The sequence below is a fragment of the Cloeon dipterum genome, chromosome 4 (genome assembly GCF_949628265.1).
Source record: "Cloeon dipterum chromosome 4, ieCloDipt1.1, whole genome shotgun sequence".
Classification (NCBI taxonomy): Eukaryota; Metazoa; Arthropoda; class Insecta; order Ephemeroptera; family Baetidae; genus Cloeon; species Cloeon dipterum.
Window position 1 is genome coordinate 35236171 of NC_088789.1, and position 22725 is coordinate 35258895.

Consider the following 22725-nt stretch of genomic DNA (forward strand, 5'->3'; position numbering starts at 1 on the left):
CCGTGTTTCAGCCATGTCGGGGTTCGTTGGAGGATTCTAAATACGACACAAGGAATTCGTACAAAAACTATGAAAACAGGAATGCATGTAGAATCACCAATCGCGCAGGAATGCAAAACTATGTCATGTTCTATTCGACAGTTGAGAGTAATTTTTTAACGGCAAAGATTACAACTGCCTAACTTCAATTAATTTATAAAACTTTCAGCGACAATGGCAAACACTGATGAAAAAGGTTCGTGGTTTGTCCGTAATATCTGCATGTGTCTTAACAATGCCGATGATGAGCCATTGTTGAAATTCTTTACCATTGTTCAGAATCGAATGCATCATTCGTCACGCAGTTTAATGAACTTTGCAAAAAACACTCCACTGGGACAGACGCCAGAACTCAAAATGTTTACACAGGACAGAAAATTTGTAATCTCAAAGTGAGTATCGCATAAAATGGATCCCGACAAAAATTATTCAAGAATACTTATCATTAACTATTGAATCCAGAAGACAGTAAGACAGAGTGTAACAACCGATTTTTTTCAGGGCTAATATCACAGAAAAACCTATTTCAAACACTGATGCGTCTAGTGGCAAGAGCAAAGTTTTAAATGAACTACATTCCGGATATTTCGCCTGGAAATCGGACGAAGGACAAGACATCAGGGGCCGTAGAGGTTTCATTTTATCCGTGACTCATTGCAAACAAGTACAAGATATGAAAAGAGTTCTTCAGAACCTAGACTTCGAAATCACAGACTGGACACTTAGCAGTGCGTCCATGAATTTCTATTTTAAGATTGGCAAGTATAAAGTCAAAGGAATTTTAAATTTGGTTTATAATTATATGGTTTTGCAGTGTCCGAGTTGGAACCAGACGTGGGCTGCATTTTGACCTGCATTTTTGGCCCTGTGTGTGAAAATGAACACAACGAGGTTTGCGTGCGCGTGCAAAAGGGCCAAGAGATTCCGATCACTGACATCCTGCACAGCTTGGTTGGTCCTAAAAACGATAAATTTATAGGGAAGCCAAAACTTCTGTTTGTTGTTAACGTGGAAGCACCTCAAACGGACAGTGTAAGATCTCTACTACAGCTGAAGAAATTTTTAGATGAAACGGATTTTTTATTTAGATCTCATTGCACACGAAAAATTTACAAGTCTCTGCAACCAACCACAGTGGCTGGCTAATTTTGATTTTAAAATACGATGGTACGTTAAAAAAGGTTTTATTAAGTTGCGCATATTTAGAAAATATATTTTCACAGATGCACTACAAAAGTTTAATGAAAAGTTGGAAAAAATCGGTGAGAAAAGCCTACAAGAACTTCTGGAGAATCTGATAACTTGTGAGTCAAATAGAGAAGATGTGGTTCTTCTCAATTCCACTTTGCAGTATCTCATCAAATTTCCTAATTGGCCAAGAGCATTTGTCAAACCCCATTTGAAAATTAAAATGAAAAAAATACCCCGTGAACAAATTTATAAAAATTCATCGGAACCACTTATAGAGGAAAAGATCGATTTTGATACATTGACTAAAGAGGCCAAACGATTGTTTGAGGAAAACAAGAAATCAATTGAAAGTCTTCTTCAGACAATGAGTCTTCAAGAAAAACTACAAATTCCAAGTGAAATTGAACCCTCGAAAAAGTTGAATCTCGTCAAAGACTTAGAAGCTGTTTCTACAGTGAGAAATTCAGCTGAAGCGAGCATTTTATGGTTATTTAATTCTGTTGCTGGAGCAGGTAAATCGACCGTTCTGAAAGAAATGGCGCGCCAACTAACCAAACATGATGGAGGTTTTAAGGTACTGCTGATTCCTCTTAAAAAATATTATCGATATTTACTTAATATGCCTGCATCGAAAGTAAATGAAATCGAATTCCTCGCAAACACAACCTGCAATTCTAATGACGATATTAAGAACTGGATTGAGAAGAGAGAAACTATTGTTTTCCTTGACGGATTTGACGAAGTGTGTCCAGATTTCAGAGAAAAAATCATCAAAATTTTGATTGCGTTAAATCAAGCAAGAGTCCCACTCATTATAGGGACCAGGCCTCACGAAGTGCACCACATTCAAGACAGGATACAAAAATCTATGATAGTTGAGATTGAACCACTTGATGAAGCAAAGCAAATCGAGTTTCTGGAGAAAGTTGCCCGAAAGAGTCCACAGGAAATCGCACAATTGAGGAAAATCTTCAAAGACCAAGACATTCTGGGAAACCCACTCTACCTCTCCTTGTTGGCCGAGTACAGCGGTGATGGAAACTTGTACGACATCTTTGACAAAATAGTGCGGCACAAAGTGAAAATTTGTTTGGTTAGAGAAAATGGAGGCAAAGATGTTGGAGAAGAGATGATTGACAAAGAACTGAAATTCATACAACTGGTGGCCTCTCGTTTCGTAAGAGGAGTGAAGATTGACCAAGGCAGTGTTACAAAGGAAGCATTGGAAAAGATGAACGCTTTTGGAGTTGTGACACATTGCAATGACAGAGTCAATTTCACCCACCAAACGTTTGCAGAATTTCTTACCTCACAAAAATTTATTGAGGACTTAAAAAATCCAGTAGATGAGGAAGTGCCCTTGTTCAACGAAGAACTAGTACAGTGCAGGAAGTTCGTTGACCTATTCCTTTCAACGGAGAAGGGGAAGGACGCGTCCTACACTGATGCTTTTGCGGATTGGGCCATATCAAACCCTTTGAAATTAGTCAAACTTATTTGTCGAGAGAATTTGCGACAAATGTTCAACTTGCTCAATCCCGATCTCTCATTAAAAGATGAAGACGGTAAAAACGCTTTGCACTTCGCTTTGCGGCACCTTGAAATGGTCAAGATGGTGCACGAAAGAAACAGCAGGTTGGCAACCGAAACAACAAACGATGGAGAAAATTGTCTCCACCTAGCGATTATTGACGAAGAATGCAGCGAGGAAGTTGCTATTTGGCTCTTAAAAAACACTGATGTTGACAAAAACGCTGAAACAATTTTTGAGCACACACCGCTGTTGTTAGCTGGTGAAACAGATAAATGGGAAGTGGCACAACATCTTATATTCGCCGATGATGAAGCTATCAAAACTGTTAAAACTGGAGTGTCAATTTTGCCTTATTTCATCCTGGGAAACAAATTAGATTTGGTGAAAGCACTCATTGATAGGGGCTCCGATGTCAATTTCAAAAATGATGACGGACGCACAGCTCTTCATCTAGCTGCTCGATGGAATGAAAACCCAGAAATAGCGGACATTTTGCTTGAAAGTGGTGCGAAAGAAAACGCACAAGACAATTGCAAATGGACCGCACTGCATTTCGCCGCTAAATATAACAAAACTCCAGGGATCGTCTTAAAACTGCTCGAAAATGGCGCTGATGTTGATATACAAGATGACGTTGGATGTACAGCACTCCATCTAGCTGCAAGGTGGAATAAAAACCCACAAATTTTGAATACTTTGCTTGAAAAATGTTCTAAAGTAAACGCACAAGACAGAGATAAAATGACCGCACTGCATACGGCCGTTGAAACAAACCCAAATGTAGAGGTGATCCAAACACTGCTCGAAAACGGCGCCGACGTTCATTTACAAAATATATATGGATCTACAGCCCTTCACCTAGCTGCCAGGAATAGAAACCCAGAAATTGTGAAAATTTTTCTTCAAAAAGGAGCCAAAGTAAACGCACAAGACAATAAAAAACAAACTGCTCTGCATTACACAGTCGATTCATTTGACCCAGCTACAGCAGTAGTCCGAGAGCTGCTCGAAAACGGTGCCGACCTTGATTTACAAGATAAGGATGGATTCACAGCACTTCACCTAGCAGCTATGTCAAATGAAAACCCAGAAATGGTGAAGATTTTACTTGACAAAGGTGCTAAAGTAAACGCAACAAACAAAGATAAATGTACCGTACTGCATTACGCCGCAAGACATTACCCAGTTTCAGAAATTATCCAAAAAATGCTCGAAAATGGCGCCGACATTCATTTACAAAACAGTGATGGAAATACAGTCCTTCACCTAGCTGCTGGGTTTAATCGAAACCCAGAAATAGTGAAAATTTTACTAGAAAAAGGCGCCAAAGTTAACGTACAAAACCATAATAAATGGACTGCTCTGCATTACGCCGCTAGATATAGTTCATCCAGAGAAGTGTTTCAAAAACTGCTCGAAAACGGCGCCGACGTTGATTCACAAACTAAAGGACGAAAATCAGCCCTTCACCTAGCTGCTGAATGGACTGAAAACCCAGAACTAGTGCAAATTTTGCTTGAGAATGGTGCCAAAGTTAACGTACAAAACAATGACAACTGGACCGCACTGCATTTTGCCGCTAGATATAACCCAGATTCAAAAATCATCCAAATGCTGCTCGCAAACGGCGCCGACGTTCATTCAAAAAATAAAGATGGATACACAGCCCTTTACCTAGCTGCTGGGTGGAATACAAACCCTGAAATAGTGAAAAATATGCTTGAAAATGGCGCCAAAGTAAACGCACAAAACAATGATAAATGTACCGCACTGCATTTGGCCGCTGAAAAGAACTCAAATGCAGAGGTGATCCAAATACTACTCGAAAACGGCGCCGACGTTCAATCACAAAATATTTATGGAAATACAGCCCTTCATCAAACTGCCGGGTTGAATAGAAACCCAGAAATAGTGAAAATTTTACTAGAAAAAGGCGCCAAAGTTAACGTACAAAACCATAATAAATGGACTGCTCTGCATTACACGGTCGATTCATTTGACCCAGCTACAGCAGTAGTGCAAGAGCTGCTCGAAAACGGTATCGACGTTGATTTACAAGATAAGGATGGATTCACAGCACTTCACCTAGCTGCTAGGAGGAATAAGAACTCAATAATAGTGAAAATGTTGCTAGAAAATGGTGCCAAAATAAACGCCGAAAGCAATGATAAATGTACCGCACTGCATTTGGCCGCTAGATATAACCCAGCTGGAGAAATTGTCCAAAAGCTGCTTGAAAATGGCGCCGACGTTGATTCGCTAAATCAACAAGGAGAATCAGCCCTTCACTTAGCTGCTTGGTATAATACAAGCCCTGAAATAGTGAACCTTTTGCTTGAACAAGGTGCCGAAGTAAACGCACAAGACAATTATAAATGGACCGCACTGCATTTCGCTGCTAGATTTAACCCAGCTTCGGAAATCGTCCAAACTTTGATCGAAAACGGCTCCGACGTTGATTCACACACTAGTGGAGGAAAAGCAGCCCTTCACCTAGCTGCTCAGCATAATATAAACCCTGAAATAGTGAAAATATTGCTTGAAAATGGTTCTGATGTTAACGCACAAGAAAATGACGGTTGGACAGCACTGCATTTCGCTGTCAGATTCAACCAAGCTCCAGAAATTGTACAAATGCTGATTCAACACGGCGCCGACGTTCGTTTACAAAATAAAGATGGATACACAGCCTTTTACCTAGCTGCTGGGTACAACACAAACCCTGAAATAGTGAAAATCATACTTGAAAATGGTGCCAACTTAAATGCAGGAGACAATGGTGAATGGACCGCACTACTGCATTACGCTGCTACACACAACCGACGTCCTGAAGTGGTCCAAATGCTGCTTGATAAGGGCGCCTTGATAAATGAAAAAAATAGTAAAGGAGAGACTGCTTTATTTCTCGCGGCTAAGCACAATTGTGAGGAAAAAGTGGTTCAAATTCTGCTCGACAATGGAGCCGCAGTAAACAAAAAGATATTGAATGACAAAGAATGCGCTGCTGTATTACGTCAAATGAAAATCAACGGGGAAATTTTAAAAAAACTAACCAAAAACGATCGAAAAGACTGTTGTTTAATTTGATGGTGAAAAAAGGGCGCAGATAAAGTAAACGAGACAAAAGTTGGGGATTGCTATCTTTATTACGTTACAATTAATTATTGCAAAGCAGTGACTTTTGGTTAGAATGCTGCAATTTTACATCAGAAACACACAGGCCTGATAAGTAAGTTTTCAATTGTAAAAATTAATAGATCCGTGCATGCTGTGTAAATTAAAGTATTGATGGACCAATTTTGAGTGTAGGATGGCATTAAGAAATAAATGTACAGTTAATTAACAGTCTCCATCTGTTAATAGAACAATAAGTAGTTGCTTTGTAACATGTATTTGTAAATGAGTTGCTGTTAGCTTTATATAGTTTTTACTGTATCAAAGGTTTTGTTAAATATTTTGTATTTATGTATATGGAATAAAAATGTATTCATGCTGGTATGTTGTAAAGTAAAGTTTTTTCAAACATTGAATAGAATTTTTCAATTTTTGGTTAAACTCTTAGAATGTATTAGAGTGAAAATTGTTGTGAATAATCTGATTGACCCTTTCGAGTGGAAGTAGTCCAGTGGAATGAATAAAATAATATAGTTTCCTTCTATAAATTGATTTTTTATAATATAATTTCGGCGATTTATTTGCTTGAAAAGGTGTTGCATTCATCATCGCATTACATTATTGAAGGAAGAGAGGAATCCAAGAAAATACGAGATGAATATTTTAAAATAAAAGTGTTAGCGAGTGGTGTTGCTTCCAACCTAAAAATTGCATCACTTTGTCGACAAGTTCATTCCAGAGGTGCTTTTATTTGCTGCTTAACTGACGTTGCTAATTTCAAAAGCAGTTTTTCGTCAGCCCGATTAAGACAATGGTAGATTTTGCGAACAAACTAAACTCTCCCCTTGGCTATATTGAACCTACGAGAAAATCTGGAGTTTGATTGATTGAATTTCTTGTTAAAGAGCCGTAAAAGTTGACCGCGAGGAAAAGTAACATCAAGCTACACTGATTTGGTCTGAATCCCAGTTTCCTATTTTATTTGCAGCAAAACCCCTTTCGAGATTTTCGCGTTTAGCAACAGATGGAGTGGTAAGTTGGTATATAGGCTAAAATGTCGAGGCCTCACTGTATAGGAAAGGGACGATGGTTCACTTTGTCTCTCTTGCGCGGTGCCAGAGTGGATTTTGCTGCTCGTGCTTTGGATCAGCGAATACAGCGGATGCGGAGGGCCATTCCTGTGCTTAAAGTCAAGTAAGTTCATTTCAATACGTTTTTTGCATTTAATAAAATAGTATTTTGTTTTCAATTTACTGATTGTCAAATAGAAAAATATTATTTTTCCCGAGCTGAAAGCTCACAACAGAGACGGATCTGATTGTGAGTAATTTCGTCTCCATTTGTTTCGCTTTTCAGTTTCTAATTAAATATACTCTACTGGATCGCTAACTCAAAAAACTGTCAAAAGTACAAAAAATGCATTTAATAAGTCTATTTGAATGTTATTAATAATTAAATATCTTTTGCCTGCTTGAAAGATATTTTAAAACACTCGAAGATCGCTCTGTATTGGCACTCTAGCTTAGTCGGTGATGCCTACAAAATTAGAATTGACTGAATGCGAGGGCATTTCCTCTCTCTTTTCGAGTACACTCGCCAATTTGAGACGAAATAATACGTATACGCGTTTTATGGACTAAATTAAACCTTCTAATTTAACGAAAAACACACCAAAGATACGATCGAGTGTGCGAGCGGGCTCTACGAGTAAGTTTACTCTCCAGCAGGGTCAGGTGCGTCCAACACATTTTTCATGTTTGGTTGTGTGCTAGAGGATTCTCAAATTCTAAAAATTCATATAAAAAAATCTCCAAACTGAAGCAGCTGCGAGAGGGAGTGTTGCAGCAGTGCAGCCGAGATGCGCGCTGACCTTGCTGTTTATTATTTTGTCATCGAAATTAAAAGAATAATGGGTTATTGATAAAAGAAAACAAAAATCGTGATTTTGGTCAGTCAAACTCAGTGAATATATTTTTTGAGTAAGGGTGAGAGGGGAGGGGGCGAATCACAGACAATGGCTAGACGTTTTGATTTGGAAGGTGGTGTCCAGCAAGAAAATAATATGACGTCATGCAGTTCGATCACATTTGGCGCGAAAACCACGTTTGTTTTCTATTGAGAAGGTGGCATGTTCGTGTCGATCGCGTTACTTTCTAACAATAAGAAGACAAGAAACAAGAAGAAGTAAAAATCAAAGAAAAGAAAGGAGAAAATCGAACCATGCAACATTAATGATACATAAAAATTCATACAAATTTTCCTGACTGAAAATGGGCTTTGCTGAGTGAGAGATGGTAATAATTTTTGAATTGATTAGGAAGCGATCTATCGCGGAGAAGAGGAAACTTGATATTTGATCCAATTATTTTGATGCGAAATAAAAATTACCCGCTAAATGTTGGATGTTGATTGGAAAGAAGTTGAGTAAGCGCCAAGGCCGCTTTTGCCTTATCTCGCTTATTTGTGTGCTCCGAGTGGAGATTGGCATTTGGCAGGAGAGAGAAAAATGAAGCGGCAGCTGGAATAAAAAGCAGCAACGAGAGGGGAGACGAAAAAAGGCCATTATTGCGCACTGTCGGGATAAATAAATTTAAACAAATAACGGACAGCTGGCTGGCAGTCCGAAAATCAACAAAAATTATCAATTTGTAGACTCCGAAGGGGGTGCTGATGCAGGGCATGAAGAGAAGAACGAGCAGGGAAACCCGATTTAAAAGCACTTTTCTGGATGGAATCGCTGCGTCGATGAGCAATTTTGTTTATTTTTCTTTGTCCGAGACTCCGAGAGTCCGAGAGTGACTGCGTGAGTGTCTTTTGTGCTTGGAGAAAAAATAAATCTCGCTATTTGATAAGTAATTAATTTTAATAAACCTCCTGAAAGCTTTGAATTGCACCTAAAAATAAATAAAACGAATTTTTAAGACGGAAATTAAATTTAAACAAAATGCCGATTGGCAAAAAGATCGATAGGTCTACAACATGCAGTGTTCCCAGGCGGTCACCCATCCAAGTACTGACTGCACTCAATGTTGCTTAACTTCGGTGATCGGACGAGAACCGGTGTTTTCAACGTGATGTGGTCGTAGACACTAATACCTTGACAAGAAAAGCTATATAATTTCATGAGATTATATTTCCTGATTAACCGATAGGTGTCAGGAGAATCGTAAAGCGCGGGCGGGCACCACAGCAATAATAATTATTGCTCCTTTTGACGTCACAGCAGCGATAAAAAGCCCTACCTAATTGTTTCTCGCCTTTGGTTTTGGACAAACCTGAGGGAAAAAAACGGATGAATTTTCCCTTTCGACGTAAACCTGGCATTTATAATAACGCGGCTCGATCAGCTGCTCCGCTCGCCGGCCGCCGCAAACGGCGCAAACGCAAACGCCAAGGAGCGAGAAAAGGAGCGAGTGCGAGAAGTGCTGCCCTCGCGTGGCAACTCAAAGAGTTTTTTGCTGCCAGCAACAATAATTTTATTGTGACGTCTCTCAATTCGAACCCTTCAGGCGCGAAAACCACGTTGATTTTCTGTGGAAATAGCGTGGCAGTAGCGTTTTTTTACGCTAGAATTTTTAAACTAGAAGCGATGAGCAGGCATAGAAATAAAATAGAAAGAACGTCGAGGATCGAACCATATTAGCAACATTTAAACAGATGGGAATAATTTTTCAATTAAGTACTCGTTTTCTTAATTAATATCTGATGGTCTTAAGATTTAAAGAGTCGTTATTAAGATTTATAAACCGACTACAACCTTTTTCCAGGTAATATTTTGCAAGGGGATGATTTAAAAAAGAAATAATGAATTTACGTCAAGAAGCAAACGAGCAGCGATCTTCGGTGGGCCGTGCGGACAGTCGCGACCTGCGCGGCTGCACCCAGAGGGTCGAGAGAGTCCCTCGTGAAGCACGTCCTGAGTCCCGAGTCCTCACCGACGGACTTCCAAACACGATGAAAAAGCGGAGAAAGTGGAAAAAGGGCAGACGACCGCCGCCGCAAGAGGCGAGAATTCTGCCAATCAACATGCGCTTACAATTAGAGACTTGAATTTGTTCCAAAATTGCGAAAATTGCGCGAGGGAGGTGCCGCACCGACTTGTAAAACCGCGAGGTGGCGCGACCGACCGGCACCTCTTTTCGGTTTGTGGCCAGCCTGCTTCTTCCTTTAGAGTGAAAAAAAAGTGCCACCAGAGCTCCAGGACTACACCCTGTTAGCTGAATTTCCCACTTCCCACCCTCTGCAAAAAAAGGCGCTTGTGGCAAATATGCACAATGATTGTATTTTTATTTGTGGCTCAGTGCAGCGTGATATTTTACTTTTTAATTAGATTTATTTCGCTCTTTGCAATTTCCTGCTTTCAAATTTTCATGTTTAATATATTTTTTTTGTTCAGAGATATTTTCATGGAAATTGGGCAAAAACCTCCGTGGTGTAAAATAATTTGTATCAGATCGATTAAAGCGACTAATTTTCTCAGCCTTTTATTTACTCAGTGTTTAATATTCGATTTTGAGGTGCTTAGAAATCGTTTTTTCCTGCGATTCCAGCCATTTTTTCGGCGGGAATTCCAGCAAATCTGGACCGGTGGGTGTCTACACTTTTTTATTAATTATTATTTGCACCAAATCGGGCTGGTCAGCTGATCAACAACCAAACGGCACGGTTCGAGTTGACCTTCTTCCTCTCATCGAGCTCAGATTCGATTTTATTTCTCATCGTGAAAATTTGGAAAATTGGGAGAACATTCAGGAAGTGTGTTCTGGTAAAATGATAATAATTTTTGAATGAATTAGAAAAGGCAATTAATTGATTTTTGATTGAATTATTTAGAAAATTTAGCCGGTGAATTTTTGTGAGCTGATTAGGAAGAAGTTGAGTGTCAAATGTCAAGGCCGCTTTTGGGTTATCGCGATTTGTGTGTTCGGAGAGGAGGTCGGCGCACTTGGCAGGAGAAAAAATTCCACAGTGAAGCGACGAGAGGAGAGACGAAAAAAGGCCGCGCAGCGAAGTGTCATCGTGGTAATAAATGATTTGAATGGAAGCAACAGTTCAAGTTGATTTATTTCACTTTTGCCTCGCTCTTCGCCTTCACACGAAACACCAAAGTTTTCGGCCTCGATTTGTTTGTATGTTCGTTGCAAGTGGTGAGAGTCAAACCAAATGGAACAATTTTCTCAGTTAAATTCAACTTTATTATGGGGATTTGGACAGAAGACGGCGGGTTGCAGGTCAAAGGAAAATTAAAAATAGTTCATCAACCAAGCTATATAGCCCAGCTGCTGTGATTATTTTCATTAATTTTAGAATTTAATTCATGGTAAATTTGTGCTGCGAATTTCCACTCTAGTTGAACTGTCAATTTTTTAGGAGAAAAAGTATAAAAAATAAATCCTAAAAAGAATGGAGAAAAAAATCTGGCATATTAAATGGGAGCGGAATTTGCCATCGAATTAATCGGCCTGACAACAAAAACAGTCCAACTCTTGATTATTTTTTTCTAGCGAGCCACGCAGAGTTTGAAGGTGCGACCTTTTTTTAGAGCCGTTACCTGTTACCTGGCCCCACTGCTTCTTCAAAACGGCGCAGCATAGAATATAAATAAACGTTTTTATCGTCTGATTGTGCCAGCAAAATAGCAAATAAATATGTAAATAAAATAAACTGGACCTTATGGAAAGCTCTGATCGAATAAAAAGGGCGCATTCGACGCATTTCGTGATAAAGTAAAAATTAAAGCAAAAACGGCGCTTGCTTTGTTTCATTTCGAGCCCAAAATAAATTATTAGAAAAAAATAAAAGGGTTAACCTGCTTTTGATCGAGAAAAGGGATTCGATGCATCAATTTAAATCTTTGAAAATACTTTCTTGGTGATTTGATTTGGTCGCTTTTTATTTTTAATTATGAAGGGCCAGGATCGTCGCAGCGGAATAAATGAGAGGTCACGCGCGGCTTTGCGTTCGGTTTTTTATTTGGGAGAGGCGCCGGGAGAGGGAAGCTGGTCGGTAAAATAAATGGTTGGATACACGCAGGCAGCGACGAAAAGTCTCAGACTCTTCGCTGACGAGAGCGAGAGAGAAGAGGAGGCAGCCGCAAATAGGTCGTGAGCGAGAGCAACACCAGAGAGAAGGACGGATGCGCTCATCTACACCTTTTCCACTCGGCAGTTTCTGTAAGTTTTCCAGCACTCGCATCTCCTTGCCGGATCAGAATTATTTGTAAAAACGTATTACTCAATAGGAATTTAATTTCGGAAATTATAATTTGAAAAGTGCTTGCGGCCAATTAATTATCGCAAAGGCAAAGAGTGTCACATTCTCTCATTTCCACCAGAATTGTCCTAATTTTTAATTGCCTGTTAGAGTAGTAAATTATTACCATCGGAATTAGTTAGACTTTTCATAGTGAGAAAAGTCGCAGCACTTGCAAAATTGCTCGGCTGAGAGAAATAGCGGCGCGTGCAGGCCTCGGAAAAATTATCAGGCAACAGCAAGGTCCACGTTTTGTATGTTAAAGTGTCGCGATTTAAAGAGGGGCGCAGCAAATAAACTGGCCCCGAGCATTCATTTGATTTTCGGCTCAATGTGTGCAGCAAAAATGGACTGATTCTTGTTTTCGCAACCGCTTCAAGGGGGTAGTATAAACTTACAATTAAATTAATTTAAAAAGGGGATGGTGAACATATTTTTCACAATTCTTGCAATAAATTTCTGTTTGTAATATCGATAACAAAAAATATACTTGGGCGAATTTATTAATATTTAAAAAAAACTATTCATTTATTTCGGATTATTTTGCCGTCAGTTCACGAACACTAATACTGTTTTCCGCGACATTTTTCCACCTTTGTCCAAGTCAAATCAGCTCGTGAATATTTTTGGCCTGGTTCAAACTCCTCACAAATTATTAATTGCAAACTGGGGATCACCGGGAGGGCTGGCAAATTTAGAAAGAAATAAAGCAAATCAACGTTTGTCTATTTGGCTCGCGCCGAATTGGTCTCGGTTTCCGGCTCTCCTGCAGCTCCTTCGCGGAGAAATTATCGCGAATTGAAGCCGCAGCTGTTCGCATCCACATGGAGAGATTTTTGTCTTTGCAATTCGTGTCGCGTCAAGTTTTTGCCTTCCTCGCAATATTTGCACTTGTCTAATTATTTTTAAGCGTGACTATGAATCACTTTCCGAATCGTTGCTGCCTATTTCGACGCCTATATACAGGAGAGCACATTTTATTTTATCGTTGTGATATTCTTTTCTTATCACCTGCAATCCGCCAAAATCCGACTGCAACAATTAAAAGGCCAATCAACAATCACATTCGGCATTTCACTTTCAAAAAGCGTCCAGAACTGAGGTCGTGCGAGCGAAGGAAAAGCAAATTTAATCACGATAGCCACATTCGGCGGATGTGCAGCTGCTTTTCAATAAGAAAATGAAAGAGGAGCGGGAATTTACGAATCAATTCGGACCTTTAATAAAAATTTAAATTCTTTATTTCATCTGGCTGCTTTATATTATTCAATTAGAAGCAAAGCTTGGATTTAGAAAATTGTATTTGAGTGAGCAGAAATATTTATTTCCTCAAGTGCAACATAATTAACCATAAAGGGTTAAACAGGACACTAGATGAAGATCTTTTAAAGAGGTCGTCTTGGACGTCACAAAGGAATAATTAAAAAAAAGTAAAGGAACTGACGGGGACTGGGGGATGGATAAAAATGTTTTTTAAATTGGAGTTCTAGCCAAAATAAGCCTGGCAAATTTTCGAATTTTATTAAGTTGAGCGGATGAGTTGATTTGTGGAAATGAGAGGTCGCGTGTTGGGCTGCGATTGCACGATCCGGCGTTTGTGTGTTTTATTAAGTCGCGGCGCCGAGAGAGGGAAGCAAGCTGCGGTTGCCTCCGACACACACACGCGCAGCCTGTTTGCCACTCGATGGATAAATGCGAGGCATAGGCAGCGATAAAAAGTGTCACTCTTCATAGAGAGCGAGAGAAAAAAGGAGGCAGGCGTTCTTAAGTCGAGAGGGATCGAGAGCCAAAGCTGAAGAAAAGACGGATGCGCTACACATTTCTCACTCAAAATCAGCAGTTTTTGTAAGTGTTCCTGCACTTTTATCTCCTTGCCGAAATTATTTGTAATTACGAACAGCCGGAAATCGCCAAAACAACTGTTTAAAAGATATTCAAGTGTATTCTTGCAATTGAAACAAAATTTCGGTCCAAATTTATTTCCCGAGAAGCTATTTGAAAGCGTAGAGTTATTAAATAAGAATTTTATATCTGAAATTACAATTTGAAAATCCATTGTGGCCAATAATTTATTTAATCACCGATGAACATACTGAATATAGACTTTTTTCAAAAGTCTCCCATTCTCATTTTTATTTCCCTGCTAAAATTGTAATCATTTCCGGGATAGTCCGACTTACAAAATTGCTAGGCAGATAAAGAAAAGTGGCGCGTGCTGGCCTTGTATAAAAATAGGGCCAATGACATCACCGCAGGAAAGTCTAACATTTAGATGTTGCTGCGTCGCGTTTGAAAGAGAGGCCCAGCAAACAGGCATTTGATTCGCGGCTCAATTTGTGGAGCAAAATGGACTGATTCCGCTTCTCAGCCACTTCGTTAGCAGGTTCTCTATCTATTTGATGAATGCTTTTTAACAGGTGATAGATTTTAGGATTTAAAAATCGGTGTTAGACGCAGGGAGAGGATTAGGAAGCGATTCCGCTGCGGGATTTGTGTTGAATGAGAAGATGATGAAATTAAGCGAGGAGTTGGTCGTTGGTCGCGCTGAATGCAAATGCAGGTGGCGGAGCGAACGCGGGCGTAGATGAGAACACACGCGGCGCGTTTATGCTGATGCCGTTGGCCGAGTGATACACAAAATGACGAAACTCAAATCCATCCTGTTCAAAAGTATGCTAAACATTTTTGAGTGTGCACGAGAACGAGACGACTCGCAGAGATAACAGCCTTAACCACGGGATGTGTGTCACACTTAAAGTGTTGGAGGCTATCTGACTCTCAATTACCCGTTAAAGATTTGGTAAAACAATAATGAATAAATATGTATATCATTTTCATAATTTAAATGTCTGTGCTAATTTCACATTGCACTATTAACAATACATCGTTATATCGTTAATCGCGTGTTTTTGAAATTTATAAAGTATGTAAGAGAATTTTTATTGATACTCTCTTTTTGTCACTTTCTTTGATTACAGATATCTTAATGAAATGGAATAATAACAGCTTGTGAAAACGACGTTGTAGTCATCCCAGTAAGATGGAAATAGATCCAAATTATTTCGCTTACTGTTTGGACGTGAAGACAAAAATAAATTACTTCATTGTACCGTCAGAGTTTTTGAAACCAAGACCAAATGCAAGACATTCGAATCCAGGATTTGCTTGGGACACTCTTGGACAAGAATTCTGGGGAGCTGTGTTCCAATCAGCATGGCATGAATCTTTGGATGTAGACCCTGACGATGCGTCTTTCCTGGACCAAAGCCACAAAAATGACAAAGATTTCGAGCACTTGCTGACCGAGGCAGAGCACAAAGAATGTCTCGTTCTTGCCACAGCTCTCTCTGTCCAAGAACTGCAACAGTTCGTTCAATCCTGCAACATCAAAGTTCCAAATAAATGCCGACGATTGGATGTTTCTAACGCTTCAGTAAGTCAACAGCACGACGAGCAGCAGCAGGTAAGACAAGAGAATTTATGAAGAGACCATAGGTTTTGATTTGATCTAGACGTCTAGAGCCAAAAACCTCAGACAAGGATTAAAAATAAATATACTCTACAAAAATGTTTTAGAAGAACGAGCAATTCAGGAGTAGCGAATCCAATCAGCAAACGAGTAATAAAGATAACCCAACTGCCTCAAAAAGCTTGGAGGAGTCAACCTCTGCAACATCTCTAGAAGGTGTGCAATTATTTTGTCATTTTCAAATTGCATAAATCTAACTTTAAAATGAGGTATTTCTCTTTGATGCGTGTATACTACAAAGATTTACGTCCAGCATTATTAGTCCTAGAGTTTCGACAGTTTCATATCATTTCATATATTCCAGGTGATGCACACAAACGACCTACAGGAGCAACTCCTTTCTCTATGCCACCAGAGGACACAGAGATTGAAACGGAAGAACCGATAGAATCGCACGTTGACTCGGAGAATGACGACAGACGTACGTATTTCTCCATGCTACGTGTTTGCTGCAAAGTTCACAAAGATTCCCATCTGGCATTTTACTTGGTATGACAGTTGTTCATATACTACAGGTGATACACACATTCGACCTGACGGGAAAGCGAATTTAGGATTTTTTGAATCTGCAATAGATGGACGTGTCATCAGACAAAACGCAGACAAGTAATTATCCTTGAGTTTAGATTTAATTTGAAACTAATGTCGCTCTTTCAAGTGTTTGTGTCTTGGTCATTCACTACGAGTTCAAAAATGATCCTAAAGAGATCCGAAATGGAGACGCATGTGACGTAGAATACCTCAAGACTTTCTTCGGGGAAAACCGGAACTGCAATTTCCGTAACTTTCAGTCACCGGACAAAAAGACTTTGCTTCAACTTCTCGGCGACGAACAAAAGCTTTTGCGGTTTTTCAACTCACAAGGTATATCACTTTCGAATCAATATTAATATGAACTTATGACCCCAATTTTGGTTCAGATGACGTGCCTTCTGTTTTCGTACTTTTCATTCTCTCTCATGGCACTCAAAACGGAATAATATGGACAGACCACATTAAAAGGAACAATGATGAATACGAATGTTTCACAACAGATGAGGTCTTTGATTCATTACAGAAGCTAAAGAGATTCGACAAATGTTTAAAAGTCGTGAATTTTGGGGTAAGATCTAGATCCGAGCACACAATTTGTAAACATGCATGATCCTAGGAATATATTGCGAGAATGGTATTTTATAGGACCATATAAAAATATATAACATGTTTCATGTTTCAGCCATGCCGTGGGTTATTGGATGACTCTAAGTTTGACTTAAAAAAATCAAAAGAAAAATATGAAAACTTGAATTCATGCAGAATCACCCATCGCCCAGGAATGCACAACTTTGTCTTGTTCTATTCGACAGTTGAGAGTAATTTTTTAACGGCAGCGTCTGCTTGTTCATAAAATTAACACATTTTTAACATCTGTTACAGCAACATTGGCAAACACTGATAAAAATGGTTCATGGTTTGTCCGAAATATCTGCGTGTGTCTGAACAACGCTGATGATGAGCCTTTATTGAAATTCTTCACTATTGTACAGAATCGCATGCATCAAGCGTCGCTCATATTAATAAACTTTGAAAAAAACACTCCTCTTGGACAGACACCAGAGCTCAAAATGTTTCAACAGGACAAAAAATTCATAATTTCAAAGTGAGTTACATTAAAAAATAGATAAAGTCGATAAAAGCAATCCTAGTTGACTCAACATAAATCCAAAGAGTGTAGCAAACTGTACAAATTTCAATCAACCAAATTTTTTTCAGGGCGACAATCCAAGCAAACACAATTTCAGACATTGATGGGCTTGGTGACACGAGAAAAGTCTCAAATGAACGACTTTCTCCATATTTCTCTTGGAAATCAGATGAAGGCCGAGATATCAGGGGTCGTAAAGGCTTCATTTTATCCGTGGTCCAAAGCCAAAAAGTACAGGAAATGACAAAAGTTCTTCAAAACCTAGACTTCATAGTTACTAACTGGACACTTAGCGGTCAATCTATCGCTTCTTATGCGAAGATGGGTTGGTATTAACACAATGAATGACTCAGATTTGGTAAAATTGTGGTTGTAGTGTCCAAGTTGGAACCAGACGTGGGCTGCATTATGACCTGCATATTTGGCCCTGTGTGTGAAAACGAACAGCAAGAGGTTTGCGTGCGCGTGCAAGAGGGTCAAGATATTCCAATTACGGACATCCTACACAGTTTGGTTGGCCCTGATAACGATAAATTGATTGGGAAGCCAAAAATTATGTTCGTTGCTGACGTAGAAGCTCGACAGACTGACAGTGTAAGCTCTACTCTAACTGATGCAAAAGATAAATGACATTAATACGTACCTTTTAATTTAGATATCTGCTGTTGACATGAGAGAATTACAAGTCTCTGCAACAAACCACAGTGGCTGGCTAGTATTGATTCTAAAATATAAAGGTAAGTTCAGTTAAAACGTGTTTTATTAAAAAGGTGCCCATATTTAAAACATCTTTCACAGATGCATTGGAGAATTTGATTGAACTCCTTGGAAAAATCGGTCAGAGAAGCCTACAAGAACTTCTGGAGCCTCTTCTATTAACTCGTGAGTGCAACAGAGAGGATGCAGTTCTTCTCAATTCTACTTTGCAGTATCTCATCAAATTTCCTAATTGGCCAAGAACATTTGTCAAACCCGATTTCAAACTAAAAATGACAAAAATCCACCGTGACCAGATGATAGTTAGTTTTGTGAAGTCAACGGAATCTCTTATTGAGGAAAAGATCGATTTTGATACTTTATTAAAAAAGGCCATGCGATTGTTTGAAGAAAACAAAAAATCGATTGAAATAATGATTTGTCTGGATAATCTTCCATTTTCGAGCGATATTGAACCTTCCATAAACTCAAAACCCGTCGGAAACTTGGAAGCTATCTCTCCAGCGAGAAATTTAGCTCAAGAGAGCATTGTTTGGTTAATTAATTCTGTTGCTGGAGGAGGCAAATCGACCGTTCTCGAAGAAATGGCACACCAACTCACCAAATTTTATGGAGGGTTTCAAATACTTCAAATACCTTTAAAAAAATATTATCGGTTAATACTTGACATGCCTGCAGTGAAAGTGGATGAAATCGAATTTCTCGCAAACACAACCTGCATTTCTCATGATGATATCAAGAACTGGATTGTGAAGAGAGAACTCATTGTTTTCCTCGACGGCTTTGACGAAGTGTGTCCAGATTTCAGACAAAAACTCATCCAAATTTTAATTGCGTTACAAAATGCAAGAGTGCATATCTTTGTCGGGACCAGGCCCCACGAAGTGCACCACATTCAAGGAAAGATAAAAAACTCGACGATAGTTGAGATCGAACCCCTTGATGAAGCAAAGCAAATCGAGTTTCTGGAAACCGTTTGCCAAAAGAATCGGCCAGAAACTGAACAATTGAGGAACAGATTCGAAGGTCAAGACATTCTGGGAAACCCACTATATCTCAAATTGTTGGCCGAGTACAGCGATGATAAAAACTTGTACGATATCTTTGACAAAATGGTTCGGCGCAAAGTAGAAATTTGCTTGAAGAGAGAAAATGGAGGCAAAGATGTTGGAGATGAGACGATTGAAAAATCACTGAAGGTCATTCAATTGGTGGCTTCGCGTTTTGTAAGAGGAGTGAAAATCGAATATGGCAGTGTTACAAAGGAAGAATTGGAAAAGATGAACGCTTTTGGAGTTGTGACATATGGCAATGACACAGTCAATTTCACTCACCAAACGTTTGCAGAATTTCTTACCGCACAAAAATTTTTATACGATTTGAAAAATCCAGGACCTGAAGAAGTGCCCTTGTTTAACGATGAACTGGTGCAGTGCAGGAAGTTTGTTGACCTTTTCTTTTCTACGGAGAAGGGGAAGGACGCAACCTACGCACAGCCTTTTGTTGATTGGGCTAAATCAAGCAACCCTTTGCAATTAGTCAAGCAAATATGTCGTGAGAATTTGAGTCAAATGTTCGAGTTGCTCAAACCAGATATCTCGTTAAGAGACGAAGATGGAAAAAATGCTTTGCACTTCGCTTTGCGGCACCTTGAAATGGTCAAGATGGTGCACGAAAAGAACAGCAAGCTGGCGACCGATGCCACTAACAATGGAGAAAGCAGTCTACACCTTGCGATTGCTGACGAAAAATGCAGCGAGGAAGTGGCTATTTGGCTCTTGAGAAAAACTGAAGTCGACAAAAATGCTGAAACCAGGTTGAAGGACACACCGCTTCTTCTGGCGTGTAAAACAAAAAAATGGAAAGTAGCACTAGAGCTTATATTGGCCGGTGTTAAACTGAACAAAAATGAGCTATTGGAAGAATCAATTTTGTACCATGTCGTCAAGTCAAATAAATTAGAATTGGTGCGAGCACTTCTTGATAGGGGTTCCAACGTCAATTTAAAAGATGATGATGGAGCAACAGTTCTTCATCGAGTTGCTGAGTGGAGAATTGACCTAGAAATAGTAAAAATATTGCTTCAAAAAGGTGTCAACGTAAACGCACAAGACAATGGAAAACGGACCGCTCTGCATTATTGTTTGGTCGAAAAATTTAGCCCAGAAGTGGTCCTAGAGCTGCTCAAAAACGGCGCCGACGTTGATTTACAAGATCAAGAAGGATTCACAACTCTTCACCTAGCTGCTAGGTGGAACAAAAACCCAGATATATTGAAAAATATGCTTCAAAAAGGTGCCAAAGTAAACGCACAAGACAATGGAAAACGGACCGCTCTGCATTATTGTTTGGTCGAAAAATTTAACCCAGTTCCAGAAATGGTGCAAGAGCTGCTCGAAAACGGCGCTGACGTTAATTTACAAGATCAAGAAGGATCGACGGCCCTTCACTTATCTGCTGAGTGGAACAAAAACCCAGATATATTGAAAATTTTGCTTGAGAAAGATGCCAAAGTCAATGCAGAAGACAATAAAAAATGGACCGCACTGCATTTGGCCGCTAGATATAATCCAGTTCCAGAAGTAGTTCACCAGCTGGTTAATAAAGGCGCCGAGATAAATGCAGAAAATGATAATGGAGAGACTGCACTATTTCTCGCGGCCAAGCATAATCCAGCGAAAGAAGTGGTTCAAATACTGCTCGATCATAAAGCCGAAGTAAATGAAATGATTACGAATGACAAAGAATGCACCGAGGTATTACGCCAAATGAAAATCAAACCTTGAATCATTAAATGACTAAACGAAAATGGCTCTTTTGACGCATTTTGAGGTGATCGGAAACGCCGTTGTTTATTTTGTCCGTGAAAAAAAGAGTGCAGAGAAATAACACGAGACACACATTATTTGTAAGTTGATCGAGACTTTATTAACTTAAAATCTGCAATTTTATCTGAATGAGCTCAAATTTTTGCAAACTTACTGTGTATACACAAATACACTTTTTCAATCGTTAAAATTAATCAAAAATCCATATTTGTACCATTGAATAGGTGATGGATTAATTTTATTGTATGCAAAGCATTAAGAAATGAACAATTAATCACTAAATGTTAAATTTTTTAATTATTTTAGTTGCTTTTATCCAATTTTTAGGTTGAAATTTATTTTAAAAAATGTATATATTTTAGACTAATGTAATTTAATGTACTGCTGGGATGTTTTTAAATAAAATATCATCTTAAAAGAATGATTCGACTTTTAGCTTTTAGCGTACCATGTTTTACAATGTTTTAGTGAGCAAGATTGCTTTGAATTTTCAAATTTGACCCTTTCGTGCAAGAGCCTATTTATATAATTCTAGCTTGGCTGATTAAGAATGAAAAAAATGATGTTTCCCTTTAAGCTTTCTTTAAATTGATTTCATCGATTCTTTGTCAAGAATTTTAAAAGTGGTTTTAATTTAGACAGTCACAGAATTTTCGAACAAACCAAGATTTATTTTCTTTATTGTTGGCCACAGGCAATAACACGTAGTTACAGAATGCAGTCGATCAGCGCGTTACTGTAAATTGAATGCAATATTTAGTAAAATAAAATAGAAAGTATATTTAATCATATATTTATTCCACCCCTTCTGAGCCGAGTTTTGCTTGAATTTCAAAACACGAAAGTGCTGAAATCCATGATTACCGGCAAATCACAATAATTATAATTTTTACCGTCCGATTTTGAGAGCAAAAATAAGCCAGTAATTATAAACTCAACCGAAACTCTGACTGAATAAAAATTGCTCATTTCGTGGTAAAAATTAAAGCAAAAATGGATTGCTCTATCTCATTTTGAGCCTAAAATAAATGAAAAGAAAAGGGTTGTCAACACTCGCTGGTCCAGCGTTGATGAGATTCAAGCTCTGGTCATCCTGCAAAGTGCGTCTCCTCCGCTGAGAAGAGAAAAGATCGATCCCAGGACAAGTGAAAGGTTAGTAATTTCCGCTTTAAATCCTAATCCCACTCGCAATATTAGTTAGAATTGACAATAAAAACCTCAAATCTCGGCCTCGCTCAGCTTTCAGCTCGTGGTGCGAGTCGGAGAAGCGTGGGTGGGCCTTAAAAACTTCCCTCTCTGACTTAAGGTTGAGTCATTTGAAGTAATATTAAAAAAAATCTGAACAATTTAAAAACTCAGGGTATGTATCCTGATGTCAGATCAGGGAGTTGTCAGCTTCTAGGATAGAAGTGAATTTTAATTAGGATACCTGAAGGTTGTCTCGTCAGTGTGGCTGCTGGTGCGCACCTGGCGCTTGGGCAAAGGGTACGACTAGCGGCCGCTCGACAACAACGTCTCGGACGACGACGAGGCGGAGTTGCAACGGCGCCGGAACGACACCATCTCCTGCTCCACCTCCGAATCGCACATTTCATCTCGAGCCACATTGATGCATCAATCTGGACCTTTAATAAAATTTTATTCGTGATTTTATCCGGCTGCTATTTATTTTTCAACAGTAGAAAAATAGTTTGGTTGCAGCAGAAATATTTATTTCACCAGCTGTGACATGCAGCACGGTGAAAAAAGGGTTTAACAAACACTTTAACAGGCAATGAGTTGCTTTTCTAAAAAGACGAGGTTTCTTCATTTTGTATTGAGTTATTAACATAAGAAT

General features: G+C 39.1%; 2 protein-coding genes, 1 long non-coding RNA gene and 1 other non-coding gene across 4 annotated transcripts; 3 read left to right on the plus strand and 1 right to left on the minus strand.

Moving 5' to 3' along the window:
• The first annotated feature begins 10 nt into the window (after positions 1–10).
• LOC135941941 (uncharacterized) lies at positions 11–791 on the plus strand. Its single transcript, XR_010575032.1, has 3 exons — positions 11–147; positions 209–431; positions 541–791. It is a non-coding gene; the product is annotated as an uncharacterized LOC135941941 (long non-coding RNA).
• Positions 792–858: 67 nt separating this feature from the next.
• Positions 859–6426, plus strand: LOC135942800 (serine/threonine-protein phosphatase 6 regulatory ankyrin repeat subunit C-like). The gene is made up of 3 exons (XM_065489113.1): positions 859–1071; positions 1128–1206; positions 1263–6426. The coding sequence occupies exon 3, from the start codon at positions 1451–1453 to the stop codon at positions 5849–5851; it is 4401 nt and encodes a 1466-aa protein (XP_065345185.1). The 5' UTR covers positions 859–1071; positions 1128–1206; positions 1263–1450; the 3' UTR covers positions 5852–6426.
• Positions 6427–8847: 2421 nt separating this feature from the next.
• LOC135944823 (5S ribosomal RNA) lies at positions 8848–8966 on the minus strand. Its single transcript, XR_010575369.1, has one exon. It is a non-coding gene; the product is annotated as a 5S ribosomal RNA (ribosomal RNA).
• Positions 8967–15170: 6204 nt separating this feature from the next.
• On the plus strand, positions 15171–21309 carry LOC135943889 (uncharacterized). The gene is made up of 12 exons (XM_065490556.1): positions 15171–15593; positions 15707–15815; positions 15964–16080; positions 16175–16265; positions 16318–16523; positions 16580–16761; positions 16876–17011; positions 17076–17298; positions 17412–17668; positions 17720–17937; positions 17999–18080; positions 18142–21309. Exons 1-12 carry the CDS (start codon positions 15171–15173, stop codon positions 20844–20846), a joined length of 4749 nt encoding a protein of 1582 aa, XP_065346628.1. The 3' UTR covers positions 20847–21309.
• Positions 21310–22725: the final 1416 nt, after the last annotated feature.